Here is a 19932-nt window from a genome sequence, read left to right on the forward strand (position 1 = left end):
CATCCTTTGCTACCAACAAATATTTTGTAGTGTTGTACACGAAAAGTCCTTCTTTTATCCCATTCCGAATTCAAACTCGTCGATAAACAACTTAGGTCACTTTCTTAATGGATTCCCTTTCAATAAACGTTAGTAAGAATCCAATTAATCCAAAAGCACCCCTATAAAAACGCATTTCATAAAGGATTCCTAGAACTCAACGGAATCTACTAGATTTGTTTCAGTCATTTTCGCAGCTAAAGCAAAAACCAATGATATTGATTCCTCCTCACATGGACATCGACATCAATGAAAGCATCTCAAGGATTTTCGTTGCTCTTTCCCAAGCAACTAAATATTAAATGAAGATAGAAACATTCCGATAAGATGTTTTAGAAATTATTGCTACTGTGGCACCAACTTCGAAACAACGGGTTCTAGACAACAATTCTTATAATTATTTATTTTCAACATAATATAACTTTGTTTCGAAAACAAAATTCGGCATATATTGAGACAAACGGAAACGGCATCACGTAATGGAGGAGAAGAGAAGGAGGAGAGGGGAGAGGAAGATTATTGAAGCAAACGAGAGACTATTTCCTGAGACGATATGGCACGTCGGTTGACGTGTGTTCGACAAAGCAACCGTCTGATATACTATGTATACGGCTATATGTATGTATATCGAGTGTGGAGTTTGTTCCTCAGAGACACCGAATTTCTTTCAGTTATTGATCGACCCGTAATAGAAATTGATGGTGACATCGGTATAAAATGAAATCCCTAAACATTTGAAGATGGCGTGGAGATCAAGAAGGGCATTAAAGAGTGGTTTGACAACGATTCAAACACCTTATCTCAGTCATTGAGTCGTGATGATTCTGATAAATCTCGCTACAAACCGCTCAATACAACAAGAAACACTGTGAATATCACTATAAATTGTTATGAAATTTTCGCGCCTTCCAACCTATCTCAAACGCCAAGAAAATCAAAGGAAGAAAGAAACTCCAAAAAGTAAGTAATGCGTTCGAACCACACCAAATTTCAATGCTAGAGCGCGAAATTTTCACAACAACTATTTCTACATATGTAATGACGCTTACAAACGATATGGAAGGCCAAACATGATCAAGGAAAGATACCATTCGGGCAGTACAAACCCTTGTGTCGTTAAGCGGTTAGTGTGGAATTGCTAAAGAGTGACAAGTAATGTCGAATTACAGAGAGAGAGAGAGTAGGATTCCAGTAGATTAAGAGCATGGCACTATATGATGGCTATATAGATTCTCTATAAAACTCTGTAAAGCGAGTACGAGTATGAGGGCCGGTGAAACGTTTGGGTGACATGGCACATTGTGTTGGGCAAGGAACGCTGAGAAGTGAGCAGGTCCTGAATGTAGATCATTCGTTCAACTTGCAGTAAACAACTGATATACATTTATTAGATGTCTGTTTGTTAACACCAAAAAAAGTATAGTCCGAATTCTTGTAAAACGTCATTTACATTCATTCGCAAAAATTCTTCCCAATCCTTAGATTTATTGCCAAGTGGGTCATCGCAACATGATCACCATCGTCGCGCGACTCTTATCGATAGCCATTAGCAAGTATTACGTCTCTTGATATAGCAGATAGCTAGCATCGATCATTGATCGACAACAGCGCTTTAGTGATCACATAGCGATCCGCAGTATTATGAATCTGCTACGAATTGAACGTATAATATAAGAAGATCACTAACATCACAACAATGTATCCGCATCTTCCGAACTCCGACTAGTTGGCAGGGTTGGCGGTTCATGGCTGGAGAGTCGGGAGACCTTCAAATACTGCAATACGGTGTTAAAAACGGTTCTGTGTTAGTAGGAGGTGAGAGAAAACCAAAAACAAAATTAGTAAACTATTGACATGTAACATCTCTTTGTCACATTCTTTTACGAATGTTAGCGAAAAAAAAACATGAGTCACGCAATCATCAAAGGTGCTTAACAGAATTAACACCTGCAGTACATTAGTGTTCCGACATTGCTGATGTTAATCGGAAGTTAATATCAAACCAATATCCGTGACTGCTACTAATTACTTATAATAGTGAGTGGATGCATAATGCTACAGTTAATCATTTATGTTAAGAACTGCATATAGCGAAAGAGAGTGAATAAATGTAATGCAAACTCATGTTACTCACTCGCATTTCGTCCCCTCCATTGGGTAGACGCACGATCTCACCTGGACTGATGGACACAACCCGTCGTGGACGTACCGACTCAACAGACTCTGCAAAATATTTCGTATACTTTTGTTTCGTAATTTCTAAACATACATTTTCGCTAGTACTTCACATATACATTTACATGAAATGAAAAGAAGCGTAGATGAACGTAGTTTGACTAGAGGAACAAAACATCTTTCTCAACGGTTATAAATGAAGTATGAGAGTAAGGATTAAGGATTTAATTATAATGGAATTTTTTTTTCCGGGATAGGACGTGTGATAGATTACAAATCCTTGCTCTCCCCTTCTTTCCTTCTTCTTTCCTTTCTCTTTCTCCCTTCTTTTCCTTCTTTTCTGAGGTAAGATTCAGCGCCAGGCTCATCCACAAAATAAGATGTAGTCTCGTTTGTTGTTTGTTAACTGCATATTCATCTCTGCTCATAAAGGAGTATCGAATCTTCGTGTAAATAGAGCACTTATTGAATATTTTTACAGTTATAAATGTGTATGTAAAGTAAATATAGCCTGTCATAATTCACCACCAGGTTATATAATATTTCACATTCGGATTTAAAGCATTTCATCAGTTCCTATAAGTTCACACTTCTGCTCATCACAAAACCAATGTTATCAATGTTACAGCTGAATCAAAGCGACCTGAAGCAGCAACTACAGTATGATTGTGGAAGCCAGGTTCCCATCCCGATCAAACCTGGCTCCATGAACGCAGGCGTTTATGCACTTCCATCAGGATTCAGGTTCAGGACCCACGAAAACCCAAGGATTTAATTCATAATCGAAAATTGGTGATGTTACTTCGGTAAGCTTATTTGCTTTACTAGACGTTTGGGGATATGAACTTCAAAACAATTCTTAGAAGAAAAAATTTACCATCGGAAGACGACGGGAGTTTCCCATGCTCCTTCATCAGTCGAATCAGTATCTCGAAATCGGTGTTCATCTTATTTTGCATTCTCTCCAACGCACTGAAACAATAAGGCAGTGAAATATTGATAAAGACATAGAAATGTGCTTTTAAAACAATTTTTACAATAAAATAAGTCAATAAGAGTAATAACAGATTAGAATAATAAATTTAAAATAGCTATAGAGAAAACAAATATGTGGAATTGTACGAGATAGCGCTCACTTTTCTATAGAATCTAACCGCCGTGACAGTTGTACGATCTTTTGCTCATCGCTGCTTTCGTACTCACGGTCAGGTATTCGGTTCGGTCCGGCACCTATAAGATTGTGATTAGATCCTGGTGAAAATGTTAAGCATTCGAGCGCCGCTATATCACGCAAATATAGTAGCGTCAAAACGACATGAAGCACGTACGCGATTGCGTACGCGGCTTCTCTCGAAGCGCTTCGGTGGAGCGTGGTGAAACCCTCGCTGGCGCTACCCATCGCTGCGGCTTGCGAGGGTCCCAACTCAGCTCCACCTGCTGGCTCCATCGCTGCAGTTTCGAGCGCATACGCAAATACGCACCGCAACTACATTCGTGTTCATGTCGTTTTGTCCCGACTATATCTGTAGCGGGAAAATTGTGAGAACCAAACGCATTTCTTTTTAATCTATCTATCGTGCGTTGAAAACGTAAGTAGCAAACGTTACAATCATGCTTCTTCACATGCAGCAATCGAAAATGACATCAAGAGCACGCAAATTGGTTAGAATCTATGATATTTTCGAAAATAAGTGTTATTTTAATGTTAGGATGGTTAAATCTCGACAGCACCACCATCTCAACAGTTACTGTATTTTTACAGCCGCCACCAATCTGGAACCATGGCCCCGCGACGCACTCGTTTTATTTTAGGCCATCGTCAACATTTCTGACAAGCTTCTCGCTCTCTGCTTATAAACTACCGGAACGATGATGAGAACTTGCGATGCCCCGAACACGTGACACGGTCGTGCAGATCCAGATCAGTGGCGGCGTCTAAACTTGTTACCAACTATGAACACACCATTTCCATTCGAATCGTGGTGCACGGTAGGTGACACGGTTACGGTGTTACCGCGTGAGAACGCGCGAATATCGTCGAACACCGCGTCATCTTCTTCATGCTGTGTTCGTCGTAATAACGGTGTCGCTTCTGCTCGTACATGAGGAGGCGAATAGCGTGACGAGCCTGTTGTGAGAAAAGAACTAGTTCAGGGAAAAGCAGTTAGTGAAGGGTACTCAAAAAGGGAATGGATAAAACCGGTGTTTATGTGGAAATGCTATGATCTCTCTAAGTCGTAGTAAAAATATCAGCGCACGTGGTTATACGAATATAAAAGTGCTTTATAGAATCTGAATAAAACACAACAACGTGTTTGCAACGAAAATTTCAAAAATCGCTCTAATCTATGATAGAAATCAACAAAGAACTGAGACACAAACAAACAAAGCAAAATCTGGAATAGGAGAATAATAGGTGCAGGCGTTGCCAAGTCTGTTGTGCTACACGGCGCCGCGGAGCAGTGATTATGACGAGGTTTCAATAGAGGTTTTGCTAATACTTATGAAGATCCTACGAAAGGTGTTAGGGACCCTAGAGGGACCTTTTTAGATGCGCAAACTAGTCCGCAAGTATAGTCGAGTCTAAGCGATTGCGGTCGAGACGGGACCATCGTTAGCCTCATGTAGTCTGAGTGAAACTAGCGACGTGGTCCCACCGAGTAAAGTGAAGTTGGGAGTTGGGGGAAGAGGTGGCACTCAACCCCGATCTTATGTCTGGAAGTAAATAACTAAATAAGTCGGACCCTGAGACCTAAACATTAATCCTAGAGGATCTATGATATGTAAACTGAAATTATTAAGAAAAAAGTGAAGAAAGAGCACCCAGAAATAAGCGAGCGGTTGAGTGCTTTTGATCATAATCGCTAGCCGCTCACTATATAAGCAAGCCTGTTGTTGTTAACATTTAGAGTTTGAAAAAAAGCAAATTTTTTAGATACGGTAGAAGACGGATGATGGCGCGACATAGGCAGAAATCGCTGTGGGACAATAAACGTGACATTTCTTAAATCGTGAGCCATAGGAAGGTTCTAGAAGTCTGACGGTAGGTCAATCCTTATGGTTCCGTTCACTTCATTTCTCTGTTATCAAAAGGACCAACGTTAAGATGATAATTGCTTAAAGCTAACAAATCTCTACTCTGTCTACGTATTTCTTTGTTAGGAAATTAGAAATGTATAGTTACCGGTCTGAATTTGTGCGGGCTTGATTTGAAGGCAACATTCACGTTCAGGAAAAAAAACTTTCTGGCTTTTTGTTTAATGTCGATAGTCACAGCATGCGATTTAGAAATGTTAAAAATGTCAGAAAGAGCGACTGACAACGGTTAACCATCATTTCGATGCAGTTTCAGAACTTAGTGGACAAGAGGACGAGATCGATCGATAGCTCCGAATCAGCGACTATCAGCCGATAACCGCTGCCATTTCCGTCTTTCACAGTCAATTTTCCATAATATCACGGTATTTTTCGGGTTATTTCTGGAAACATAGAGAAACAGAGCTGCGTAGATCTAAATTCATAAAAACACAACCGGAAAAGAAAGTAGTACTCGAAATAAAAACAGTTTTTTTTAACCAAAACCACTTCTAAGCGAGTGCAAGAGAACTGGGATCAATAAGAATCCAACGAGTACTACCACAAAAAGTTGTCCTACGAATCGAATGGAAAGACGGAACAAAAAAACCTGCTGTTGGTCGCATAAGAGGCAAGGAACGAATAGTTATTGATTTAAATCAGGAATCAAAAATATAGTAAGGTCAAAACGACATGAAGCACGGTGCAATTGCGTACGCGGCTTCTCTCGAGGCGGTGCGGTGGAGTGTAGCTGTTGGAAGCGTGCTGGAACCTTTGCCGCCACCACCCATCGCTGCAGTTTGCGACGGTCCCACCTCGGTTCCAACTGTTGTCTCCACCGCGCCGCCTCGAGAGAAGCCGCGTACGCAAATGCACTACGCTTCATGTTGTTTTCATCCGACAATAAGAACTGGAAGTCTGAAGGCTATGCGATTTTAATAATCCAATGATCACGCACGCAACGTTTACAGGAAATGAGAAGACCTCTGGCATGTGTTTGCAGCTCCTAACTGATTGGAGCAAATTGAAGAGGATTGGCGGGGATGAGGAAACTTTTAAAAGCACGAGTATAGCAGGGTCAAAACGACATGAACCACGGTGCAGTTGCGTAAGCGGCTGCGCTCGAAGCGGCGGGGTGAGGAAAGCAGTTGGAATCGAGGTGGGACCATCGCGAACTGCAGCGAGGAATGGTGGTAGCAAGGATGGCTTCCTCTATCTTAACCGGTCCACCGTACCGCTTCGACGCTGCCGCTTACGCAACTGCACCTAGGTTCATGCCGTTTTGAGCCTACTATACACCGGCCCGATTGTGCAAATGCACCAGACATCACAAATCTTCAATTTTACTGTAAATTGTTGGTGTCTTAAGGGATGTGTAGTACAGAAGAGCAAATATGGTCACCCATGAGAAGATTTAAATCAGCGATCCACAGCTTCCAGGAGATAGATGTTTGATTTGTAGCAAATCACGCATATGCACTATAACTCTACTTGAAAGCTCAATACATTCATGGGAATCGTTCCTGTAAGCCATGCATTCCGGAAAAATCTCCGTAATTTTCTCGTGCATACATATCTCTTGCTTAAGGCTACGCCTGCAAGCATCGTCTCTAGCTCACTAATATCACTCCATTCCCTTGTGGTGCAGTTAAAATTGTTAGATCACTCACTTCGGGACCCACCAGACTGTCGTCGATCGATCGGATTCGAATCGGACCTAGACACCGAATCCGACCCACACCGTCGCTGCCGTTCAGAACCGTCTAAACAACAGAGAAAGGTGTTTGGACAGAAGAGGTGGTGGTAAACAATGAAAAACAACAAAACAATCGTGGATAGGTTTTGTGCCATAAACAGTACGAACAGCCATCGCCAAAATTACCGTCCCATTGTGATCATTTCATGAGAAGCCGAGAAACGGTTGCCGCCGCAGGGCGATCTCCATTATAGTGGGCTCAAAACGAAATGAAGCACGGTGCAGTTGCGTAAGCGGCTGCGTTCAAAGCGACGCAGTGCAGCGTAGCGGTTAGGATCGTGGTGGGACCCTTGCTAGCTCACCCATTGCTGCAGTTCGCGATGAAGATTCCAACCGCGATTTCCACCACACCGCTCTGAGCGCAGCTGCTTACGCAACTGTACCATGCTTCATGTCGTAATGGTCGCAATGTGACGACGAATAGGGCCAAAATTTTGGCGAGGACTGTATTGTGTAGCAAAAATCGGCAACATAAGAAGAGAAGAAACAAAAGGAGAAAAAATCGCACCCAAAAAACACAAACACCACGAACCATCGATGGGCGTACCGTATCGGTCCTTATTCAACGATGAAGACATTCGCAGTAATTTGTGGCGATCAAACCGTTTTCGCGTCGATTGCGATTCATCGCGTAGATTGTAGGTGATGATCAGGTTCTTACAGAAATTCTCCGCAAACTCTGGATACATATCCAAAACGTCAAGCAGATCGTCTCTAAAATCACAAACTAACAGATTCTGGAGCAACTATGAGAGCGAAAAACCACAGTCTTGCAATCTCGCGAGCGGAGGCAGAGAGTAAGGTGGGCGGGAAGCAGTGGGCGCGTCTAAGTTGCAGCGAGCGCGTCGCGGTCGCTTGTGCTGACATAGGTGAAGGCGACTATATGCGTCTACTTTTTAAGTCATGACATAAAAATACTTTAAGTGGAACCGAACCACCCTCCACATCACTAAAACAGGAAAATGCTACTAAGCAGTGGAAACAAAGGAAAATTCGCAATTTTCGTGGATTTTTCCTTGACCGTGATTTGGCCGTAGTCTTTTGAAAACGCAGACATATCCCATCCGTTCAAAACTACGGTCAGTTTCCTGTCTGGACCAGCTGCAGTTCACTGGAGGGAAAGAAGGACTGGAGCATAACTCCTAATGCGGATTTCTTCACAATTGAACCACTTTTTCAACGTTTCCGAGTGTTCAAAATAATCCAATGGTCAGTAGAAGAGGAGAAATCTTCGCTCTGACGTTACAATAGTCTTTTGAAAAAATTAGACATATTTACAATAATGAATGAAGCTATTTAATTACATTAAAATTCAATTGATAAAATTATTGAAAAGAGCAAAGATTTCTAAAAGAAGTATAATTAATAATTGTAGCAGAGAGAAATCCCGGAACCAAAAGAGTATTTTCTTTTATTGTTACTCCATTTATTTATATATTTGTTTATTTATTTGTGTGTTTATCGTTCAGCTTCAAATCAATTTAGGACTAAAACTGATGGTTTTGGATCTCCAAAGATCCTCGAATTTTAGAATTACTCCCACGGGGGAAATTTCTCCTAAAAAAAATTGCGCTCACCTGAGTATTCTATGCAAATCGCAATAAGTTAGGGCTCGAACGTTGCATGATGACTTGCCAACTTCTTCGTACAACAACGGATTCTCACCGAATATGTCGTCTTTTCCTGAGAAAAAAGTGATTTTATAAGAAAAAAAAAGCCTCCAGAAAAAAAGGGAAATGTAGGAGAAGAAAAATTAGGATTTTCTTTCAAAAAAAAACCTAGAGAGTCCATTTTGAAAAATCAATAACAGTAAACATACCCAATATGCCCATCACAGTGTTGTCATCATTTAGGATCTCAACGCTTCCACGTGCGATAAAATGTAAACCGGTAAGGATGTCACCACGATGTACCAATGTGTCACCAGGTGGAGCATGAGTGGTACGAAATCTGCAAGCGATACAGTATTTATCATCTTTGATTTTTTTAAATAAAAAATTAGATAATAAATGTCGAATATATTTAGATTTTGGATAATTTTTACGAGAATTATTTCCGGAATTTCATGAATTTCATGAACTTTGGTAAATCTGTTTTAGACATAAAAAGGTAGTTGGAGCCGGTGCTCCGCGCCCCTTCACTTTTGGGCGGCTGCTGGAGGGGGTCCTCATCATCTGAGCTGCACCCCATGAGCCAAACTCCCCACCTGAGGAGGGTTCGGCTACTCCCTAACGCATCTATGGTTTTAGATTTTAGATTTTTTAGATAGATTGGTTTTAGATTTTTTTTTGAAAAATGGTTTTTTGAATTATTTAATTAATTAATCATTTACATCATGGCAAATCGTTGTTCAATGTAATGCTTTTTTTTCATTTACTAAATATACCACAAGAATATAATTATATATTTAGTTCTGTATACCACAATTTTTCGAAATTCAAGTATCCATTTTATTAGAACATGGAAATAGTAGTTCTTTGAGAAAATAAAGTAAAAGTCCGAAAAAAAAAGAACTGAATTCAGTCACCCACGTCAATCAGTTATCAAGGATTCGAAGAAACAAGCATTTGAAGAGTAATAATTTGAAGAAATTGAAACCTTGAGGAAAAGGAACCAAAACCTCAATAAAGTGAATAAAGACTACTAGTAGGATTTCGAAGGACACATCGGATTTTTTTAAGAGTTTTTAAACGTCTATAAAAATTCCTAGAAAGAAATTTCTACAACTTATATAAAGTTTCACATAATAAAATTTTTTTTCCACGTACTTGAGTACTTTTATTTACAGGATTTAAAAATTGAACTGTTTTCCTCAATGCTTGGGTGATAAAGTGCATAATGTGCTTGGATAAAATTTTAAAGAAAAACCCTTTTATTTTAAAATTTTTTTCGAATTTTAAGAACTTTTTTAAAAGAATTTCTTTCTAGTTTTTCAAATTTTAAATTTTTTCGATTTTTTTTTTGAATTTTAAATGGTAAAGAAAAACCATTTCCGTCCTTTATTCACTTAATTATGATCTGTTGACTTTTACGGTTGTAAACATAAAGTAAATGATAAAAGTTTGAAGTATGTATCATGAGGAAACTGCTGAAAACTGGAAACGATAACTGTGAAGAAAAAAGATAATGATGGACGACACAAGTGTAGCAGAAATACGTTTCGTGACGTACCGCATACTCAGCGCCCTCAAACATCCAGGTGTTGATCCAGCAAACGCTGGACAACTATTCAATAGATTCCGATTCAGATGTAGGCAAATATCCGCTTGCAGACAATCGGGGAATCCTTTTAGCACCTGAAATCCGTCTTTCGAGAAAATTCTCCTTCGTTTAACCGTAAATTTGTTAATGAACGATAAGGAAGAATGAAATTAATGGGAGGAGCATGGCAAAAATACTCAATAATATTCACAATATTTTACAATACATTTTCATATTATTATATTACTTAAATATCAGTACGTGGTCAAGTGGAAACGCCTTTTTTTAGAATGAAAGCCAAGCAAGGAAAAATTTTCTGGGAGCAGGTATGGATTGGAAACTGCGAAAGTAGTACATTGCTGTTATTTCATGGACTGGTTAAATTTTATTTCTAAAAAACCGCAAGAAAAAAACACTAGAAGATGATAGAAAGACCAAAACCCTTGATAATTATTTTTGTTATTAATTACTAGTATTTATTTATTATTAATTTAGTCACCTCAAAATCGATTATAGAAAATAAGGTCTTATTTCAACAAGTTCGTTGCTATATTTTTATTTATTTATTTTATTTTTTATTTTTTAGAAGTTGACTTATTATTCCCAATGTTCAGGATGAACTCGAAAAAGTTTTGTTGCCAATCAAAGAGAGGAAAGAAAGACCAACAGTGCAAAGGTAAATTCAATTTTTTTTTCCAGAGAAAGAATCCACGTAAAGATCAAAGAGTGAAAAAATCATGGAAAATATACATTTTTGCCTTTTTTCCAAAATGAGAGAATATGAAGCAAAAAAAGTTGATTACAGGTTTTTTTTTCTCTCTCTCTACTGTAAAAAAAATAAGAAATTGCCGTGGATTACCAGGTTCATATCGATTCCATTCGTATATGACCATGCATGCTGAAAGTATTCCTCAAGCCGTTGTCGCAACGGATTCGGAATTTGATGAAAACGGATGAATTCACGAAGGCGTGACATCTCCGTATGATATCTGAAGTGAAATTTTCACAATTAAAAAAATTAGAAATAAAAAGTACAATTAAAGGATGCCACAAATTAATCTACCGTGCTGTCCCGCTATATAACCGTTGGATAATGGCGGACACGTTACCGAACACAGAGGCATACATTAAAGCTGAAATTGACTCGAATATCGAAAATCTTGAAAATCGAATATCGAAAATCTCGAAAATCGAGAGCAAATATAAAAATAATTATAGTTACTCAGACACTTCAAGAATGTGTTTTAGAGACGTGTCGATCGGCGAGAATTGGTCCTTCACAGATTTTTTTGAAAATAAAATGACTCAGTGAAAAAACCAATGGATGATAGAAAATGGATGTATTGAGAGCTATTTTACAAGAATTTTTTTTTGTAGAGAGCGAGAAGAAAAATCGGATCGTTGAGAGCAAAACAGTTAAAGAAGTGTTTAAAAAGACGAAAAAGGTTGTAATCGCTTGTGAGAGGTGGTCCCTAACAAGAACACATTTTTCCTAATTTTCTGAACCGAAAATGAGTGGCGAAAAATCTCGTACTTTCAAATGAACTTTAACTTCAAACAGCAAATGAACTCTGAAGAGTCAGATAGAGAGAAAGAGAGGAAAACATACTTCTCTGGTAGTGATAGCAACCAGAGACCAGTTCTCGCCTTCCTAGCTTATAAGCAAAACATGTTAGAACAGTGACGTGCACTTTTGAAACTAATTTATAATTTCCTAACGGAATAAAATCATACAAATTTAGATCTGAATAAATTATGACGCCAGCAGTACAAAGTTACAAGTTCCTTACCTATGCAAAATTTGAGCAAAAAAAAGTTTAGCGAAGAAAACTTACATCCTAAAATCATCATAATAATAGTGAATATCTTTTCGGAATCCGTCGTCGCAGAGACGTTGCCGAAACCTTGAAATGATGTGATTTTTTTCGTTCCGGAAACGAAGTAAGAAAGCGAGTGACGTCGGAGGCAGAGAAAATTCTGCATTTACAGACAAAGCGACATTTGAAGCGATCCAGATACCTATTGAAGTGATGGTCGACAGAGTAAAATACAATGACGTCACGTATCGACTCTTTAACGACGGTCCACCCGTGGGCACTGTGCCGTTTGTTGACAAATATGGCTCGTTGAGATGCCGAGCTAAAAAATCAACAATCATGTATGAGTATAGTGTTTAGGAATGATTATTATTAATAAAATAAGGAAAAAAGTAAATCGAAAAGAAAAGCGCAGTCTAGAAATGAAAGAAAAGCAATGAAAAATGCGACCTATGAGGAATTTACCAGAAATGCGCGAGTTCTAGGATACCCAGTGACCCTAGTAGAATTGGATAGTTCAAAAGAGAGCATAGATATTAGTTTGGATGTGGAATTACCAGAAAAAAACTCAGAATTTCAAAAATATCCTTCTCAACGTTAAAAAATCTTGCGAGGACCCAGACCGCACATGTATCTGTCCCAAAAATCGCGCATTCACTAGCAACTTCCGATGAACGTTCTGATGTTGACAGATCTCTATCACCGGATTTTTCCTATTGAAAATAACAACACTGGGATAAAAATCTAGAGTTGAAAAAAATTGATGAAAATTGCGGGGAAGAAGCTTAAACTGGGACCAAGAATTGCTCCATTAAGGAGAGTTGTTATTCTCAACAAGAATACAAAATCAAGGTACAAAAATATTTCCTATTGGGACCCTAACGGACCAAGTTTTCCAGCGAACGTTCTCTACACTGACAGCAAGATTTTCTGATGCAAAAATTATGCAGATTGGTGCTAAAAGAGCTCAAAAACTTGCTGCACTTTTCTAACGTTTCTTTCGGTTTCTCGGATTCGTACGTCACCTCATCGTCACCACGTCCAGAGGGGGCATTGTTACCTCGATGTCTACGTCATCTGAATTCTTCTACACGAGGGAAAAACTCAGTACCTCCATGAAAGCTGAAATATTCTAGCGTCATTGAGCGTCGACGCTTGCTAGAGCCTCGTTACCGCTGTGTTGAAAAACTGGTCAGCGCAGGAAAAGAGAAAAAAGCAGGAGATGACGGATGAATGAATTGACGTAAATCGTGGATTTCATGCCATTTTTGTAACATACAGTATAATATGAAGTAATTCTGTCCTGCCTTTAACCATGGGAAACGAAATAACACATTAAAATAAGATGAAATCATTTTGGCACAGTGAATAAAGTAAAAGATAAAGGATAATCAATCCACTTGGGACCCCGCGTTCACTTCAATTCAGGATTTGAGGTTCAGGAACGTGTAACTGGCCTCTACATTGACTTGCAGGGGCTAGCCGATGTGTCAATTCAGGGTTTTTATCCTCCCAGAGAAGTCTGGGACCAATTTATCGACCCCGGAGGGATGAAAAACTCGGTGAGCACTAGGGCGGATTCGAACCCCCGATCGATGGTGCAGGCAACGGGACGTCTAACCGATTGCGCTACACCCGCCCTAATACAGCGAATAGAACTAAATTTGAGGGAAAAAATCCAGATAAACTTACATAATTGATGTAACCATGTGATTTCTCGTTTATGTGGTAATTCGGCACTTCCAATCGCGTACCAAATGCACGCCAACCAATGAGCAATAAGGGCGAACGTCGCCATTAAAAGTAACAACACGGCAGCACCGTATTCGGAATACCTTAAACGAGTTAACAGTTAAGTTAAGTTGAGTTAGTTAACAAGTTATATGTAGTTTAATCTTAATTGTAATTAATTCAAAAATATAACTTCTAATTTTAACGATTAATTTGATCTAACGTCATCGACGATATTGTGAAGCAGACCAGGAACAGTGGACGCTGCCCTCATCTCTTTAACACTGTCCCGCACATCTTGGTTCAACAAACTAGGGCGTTTTGTAAACAGAAGGAGGTGGTGGTGGAGGAGGAGGTGGAGGAGGAAAGCGCAATCAGGGTCGTTGAACGTTGCATCAAGAAGGTGATACTGGGAATATAAACTAAACCCAAAAGAAAGTGGAGATCCGAAGTTCTATTCTACGTTAACGATCGAAGCTTAGAGATACTGGCGCATATTCCTCGGAAATTATTAGATTGACTGTGAAATTTCGACAGTTTTGTAAGTTTTCTCCTCCTTTATTCTTTATTTTATTTTATTCTATTTTTTCTTTTATTCTTCTTTTTTTTATTCAGCATAAAGAAGGATAAAGTGTCTGGCTTCAATCAACAATCAATATCTTAGGATACGCCACCGCACCACGTTCACTTCAATGCTGAATTCTTTTTCTTCAATTCTTGAGCTTTACGAAAGTGTTACTATCCTGTACAGTAACCTGCGGAGACGAGGGGATGTATTTTTATCCTTCTAGACAGGTCTGGCATCAACTTATCGACCTTGAACGAAAGTTTTCACTCCGGCGGATTCGAACCTCCGATCGATCGTGCAGAGACAGCGGAACCTCATAACGACTGCACTCACTCTTTTGTTCTATTCTTTTTATATATTATTCAGCATACTACGTAATCTAATCAATAATATAGTCACCTTTATTGTTAAGCATTATAGTGCTGCACCTAACGAGCAGATCAGTCATCCCCTTCTTCCAGAACTGAGGATGCTGGGGGTCGAAGAGGTCGGCGCCGACGACGTGGGCCGGAGATGCGATGAGTTTGAACGATAATCGCTGGACCATAGCGAGCAGATATTAAACACGCTGAAGGAGGACCGCCGACGAAACGGGTCCGACTATTTTTTAGAAAACCTTTTGTGGAAAAATTTGATGATGCCCTTTGTGTCCTTCACGAAAGGAGGAAACGCTAGAACACTCTCTCGCACGACCCACGCAAATAGAGGAATTCGACAGGAACTCGCTGGATTTATCGGAGAACTTTAAGGAGTAGAGGTAAAATAGACTCTAACTTAATTACATGTTAGAGTTAAAGACCCGCATGTGGACACAAGATATGCAAAGAGAATCGAAACCTTTCCAAATCTTACAAAAAATATGATGGTATAAATATAATGACAGTCAATAAGAAATAACAAACATACGTATGTCTTTTATAGATTTAACGTTAATTTTGGTTTAGAGTGGATCGATAGAAAATGTTATATCATTGGCTTTTCAAATATGTTACATTTCCGCTCTAGGTAATTTGTACACCGTCTCCTTATAATTTTTGTTTGATATTTATTATTATTTACACGATATTTGGATATTTTCAATTCTGTCCTGTACAATAATAGTGCAACAACCCTAATAATAACAAATAAATCAAAATATAAGTGAAATGGAAGTAAGGGTAATGAGGAAATTGCCACTTATTCATCCCTGAACATTCCGATTTTTCATCATTTTATTTATTTATTTACTAATCATTCATTCGTTCCTGTATCCATTCATTCTTCCATTCATTCACTCATTCATTCATCCAGCTATTTTGTTACTATATAGTTCACATTTCGTCTCTGGCCGTCTCCTCGTTGCCGATCAAACCTTTTTATTTTCTTATTCATTTATTCGTTCATTCATCCACTCATTTATTCATCCATAATACCGTCTCTGCATTCGCTTTTATACTACCATTTAAGTATTTACTTCCATCGATTAATTTTCCTTCTCTTTTTCTGCTCTTTCTTAAAATTAAGAAAATATTTATAGAAGCTTCGTCGCTTTCTTCATTCAAAATTCACAAATGAAATCCACGAGGAAAAAGAAAACAACTCACACAAAAATGCTTAAAATATATAATATTTCGTCTCGAAAAATTTTTTTTAAAGAGAAATTGAAAAAAGCCTGAGTCCACTTCGTTTGAGGTAGTTTGGGTAGTTTTGAGAAAGATAACCGTAGAAGAAATAAAGCGAGAGGTTAGTTTTTTATTAATATAACAAAAATGCTCAAAAATTATCCAAGGATCAAATAAACATGAAGTGAAATCCTCACCTATCTAATTTTCTTGCTACCCGCACTAACCGTAATAATCGAGCAGTTTTCAGTAATCCAATAAGCGTGGTTGTCTGAGATCAGATCGATATATTGATTTCATATGAAACGTGACTGAGATGCTATTGAAAAACTCACTTCATCGCTGTTTGTATTCACTAATAACAGATCGAATGGTACGGCAGCTATCATATCTATGACGAACCATCCTTTGAAATAGTGGATGGCTATTTTACCCGGGTGTGACACTACCTGTAAAGAATTCCACCTGAGGATTACGGTAAGGAGATAGCAGGACAAAAACTTATAGCATACTACTTTCAATAGTTAGTTATCTGAGATGTTTTTCTTTCGGATACTAGAAAAACAACCTTCAATAGGGTCAGAATCTTTGATCCTACCGTACAATCCATATAGTATACCGTAACTGCTTACCTCATCATTTTCATTGACATATGTAGTGCGAAAATTAATAATAATGTCCACTATAAACATAATATCCACTATCAAATCGACGATTTCCAATGGCTCCGAAAATCGAGCCTTACGTGAGGTATCTTGTAACTGAAATCGAGCCATTCATCCACCACGAATGATGTGAGAAATAACAATGTGGAAATATCCTGATGACTAGAAAAACAATAACAAGCAGCCGGGGGAAAAAAAAAACCGAAACAAACTTCTCTGAGAAGAAAGGCCGCAACGTACGGTGTGAATACTGCCGTATATATAACAAGCAGTAATATAATCCAGTCCCAGACCGCTTTGAATGGACTGAAAATTTTACTGGATTCAAAAACGCGAGCATAAGAAAACGAAGTCTTCTGAAAATTCGGAAAATTTGGTGCTTATATTTCTTGCAATTCCTTTTTATTTCCTCTTTTTTTGCATTTCTGAAGGAAGTAAATTGAAAAAAATTACTGAAAAAAAGAAAATTGAATTCTTTTTTCTTTTTAATTTGTTTAAAGGATTTTTATTTGTTTCTTGCTGTCTATAGTTGCTATTTTGAGTAGAATAATCATATTCACACGAAACTAACGGTTTATGTATGCCTCTGCACATGTATAAATCTAGATATTCACTTCAATTTTGTCATTCTTCGTTTTTTTTTCACTGATTTGGATGTGTTGGGATTCTAAAAATGATCTGTTGAATTGAATCGATATGAACTTCTGTTCTGTGTTCCAAAAAATTCTAGGAGATGCCGTTAAACTCTGCATTTTCAGTCTATTCATCAATTTGCGATAACTCTGGGAATTGCCTCTTATTTTTCGGTTTCTTGAAAAATTGATCTAAAATAGAATAATAAGAAACAGTGTGACAAACAAACAGAAACAACAACGTAACGATTAACGCATCCTTTTTTCGACTCTTTAAAATGTAAATTTAATAAGGTTCAATTCAAATTTAAATTCAAATCAGAATTTTCAGAATTTTTATTATTAATTTTTACTAAATTTTTACTAAATTTTTAGTTAATCAATCTTAGTTCCTAATTTTGAATTTTCATTGAATTTTTTAAAAATTTAAATGAAGCCGGACCCTTGTGTCCCTTGTTATACAACCCAGAACAACCCCAAAATCAGCTTCCATTCTCACCTGTAATGCACGATGGTGCAGTGGTGGATGCGCGTCGGCTGCAGCTTGTACTCCGGCAGCACATCGGCGCCCAGCGAGAGCACCTAAACAAATCAATAATCGATTGAGACGGCGGATGTCGTCGTTGTTTAAGCGTTCGAAGTAACAGCTTTCGGAAGCGTGAACCTACCTGCATGAGTGGTGGTCACAGTCATAATTGATCATTGGCAAATTAGTAATTACCGTTTCCCTACCGTAATTCTCGTATTTTTTCTCTTACAAAATCGTTCGTTCACTAACTTTTCTGACGATAGCACCGCCAATCAATCAATACGTGCAGTACAGTACATGACTATTACCTTATAGGACCCATTTTGCAATACAATCATAAGCTGTTTGGGTATAGCGGTCGACATTTGTATGGTTTGTTGTGGTGCAGCTGTCGCATGCTCGTCTCGTAGCTACAATTCTGACTGCGATGCGCGGCGATGCGACAGAGATACGATACTCGTAGCGTATCACCGTAATCACGACATTCTCGTCAGTGATGAGATGCTGGCGGATCCTGTTCGAATGTAGCACGATTACGGTAGAAGAATTTTTCAATAACGAATACAAAGATCAGGCTTGGAACAGATTTGAAAAAGTGGACAACTGCCACTTTTATTTATGGAATTTCTCCAGTAGATTAGCTTGGGAAATGTACCGTGAAGAGAATGGTGGCAGAATGAAGAGAGAACAGGAGAAAAAAGAACTTATTTGGATCCACGAAATTGATGTAATATAAAAATCTACGATCTATCAAGTAGAGTAATCCTCAATTTTGAAGGTTACTGTTTTTTTTTCTCTCACGAATCCGAGAAAGAATGTGTCACTTAGACAGTGTAGGAAGAGGAGGAGACGCAGGTAGCTCGAGCATTTCCACAGGCTCTTCATGGAAACACTTCATGGGAAGGAATGGAATACGAACGGATTCAGAAAACAAAACTTCTAAGAAATTCGGTGTTGTCTCTGTACATCTGAGATGTCACCAGTGAATGAGAAAAATTACAAATCCAGTACAAAACACACAAATTTCTCCAAGAAATTCTGTCCTAGAAGATTTCAATGTTTTACGGATCGGGATCCTGTCGATTTTTGGGAAATCTTCTAGAAAATCCACTACATCTCCTGGAAGATTGATATTTCCGTTGAGCCGCTTCTTCATTACACATAATGGGAGGAAAAAAAACAGGAAGATTTCTTTCGGGATTAAAATAACGGTAAAAAAGTTCCAAACTATTTTCAAAGTGCCAAAACTTGATCCTTAAAGTATAAACAAAAATTGCACGAAAGTAAACTGTTTAAAATTATTGGAATTATATTTATTTGAACATACAAATTGAGAAAAGCGGTGAGGTATTGAGTAGTTGAGTTCTCATTCGAAAACCCGAAAAATATTGTATTTCCCTAGAAAAGAAATAGAATATTCCATCATAGCCGACTGAAGAAAAATGTCTGGAAAAGACGAGACGCATCGAAAAGCGTCGAGAAGCAAATCTAATACATTCCAATGCAATAAATGTAGCAAAACTTCGAAAAATTGATTACTGTTTTTCAAAGGGAGCTTGCGGTGTGAAAGTGCGCGCGCGCAGCGCATAAATGGAGACAAATATGAACTTTTCCTCGAAATGTCATTGCTAGACCAGGACTTCACGAGCGCTGCAACCGGATAACTGATAGGAATGTCCTTTCGAAATTGGATGTGTCGAAAAAAAATCCTAGTTGAGTAAACTTGGCGAAAAGAAAAAACGGGATGGAAAGAAGTTCATTTGCTGACGAGATAAATTAGATGCGAAAGAAAAAGTGAAATGTAACACTGTTAGAGGATAGAGGTCTCTTACCGTAGGTTGCTATTCGAAAATGCGAAGGTCCTGAGAATCTCAGGAGGGAAACAATGTTGTCGAGAAGATGCTTATTGACCGCACGAAAAGCGCCTTCAATCGGGTAGTGGTCGGGGTTCGGCGGAAGGCGTCAGCGCGAGCGGATGGAAGTGGAGGGTTCGATTCCCCTGACTTGAGAGCTGAACACTGACAGCGTCCGTCGATGGCCGCGACGGTAGCAGCACAATGAAAATCATATGATTTTAGCCGAGTTGTTATTGTCGGGCACAATACCATCATCATCCGCATTCATTCCCCCGATATTTATGAGA

General features: G+C 38.6%; 1 protein-coding gene across 4 annotated transcripts; it reads right to left on the bottom strand.

Annotated features, from left to right (window-relative positions):
* Positions 1-1260: 1260 nt before the first annotated feature.
* Positions 1261-18154, bottom strand: RB195_012413 (uncharacterized protein; the record flags this gene model as incomplete). 4 transcript variants are annotated; one of them, XM_064194254.1, is made up of 23 exons in its annotated part: positions 1261-1375; positions 1727-1755; positions 1806-1814; positions 2174-2262; positions 3092-3186; positions 3351-3444; positions 4178-4342; positions 6960-7052; positions 7593-7759; positions 8623-8728; positions 8865-8995; positions 10217-10341; positions 11106-11235; positions 11310-11379; positions 12082-12150; positions 12266-12385; positions 13756-13898; positions 16161-16234; positions 16299-16412; positions 16596-16724; positions 16841-16934; positions 17760-17842; positions 17929-17934. In XM_064194254.1, 23 exons carry the CDS (start codon positions 17932-17934, stop codon positions 1261-1263), a joined length of 2250 nt encoding a protein of 749 aa, XP_064051835.1. The 4 variants fall into 4 exon arrangements, with proteins under 4 accessions (XP_064051835.1, XP_064051836.1, XP_064051837.1 ...); XM_064194255.1 differs by having other exon boundaries at positions 7578-7759; XM_064194253.1 differs by lacking the exon at positions 1806-1814 and having other exon boundaries at positions 1274-1375; positions 1727-1805; positions 2174-2214; positions 2249-2262; positions 7578-7759.
* Positions 18155-19932: the final 1778 nt, after the last annotated feature.

Source organism: Necator americanus, chromosome III, assembly GCF_031761385.1.
Source record: "Necator americanus strain Aroian chromosome III, whole genome shotgun sequence".
NCBI classification, from domain to species: domain Eukaryota; kingdom Metazoa; phylum Nematoda; class Chromadorea; order Rhabditida; family Ancylostomatidae; genus Necator; species Necator americanus.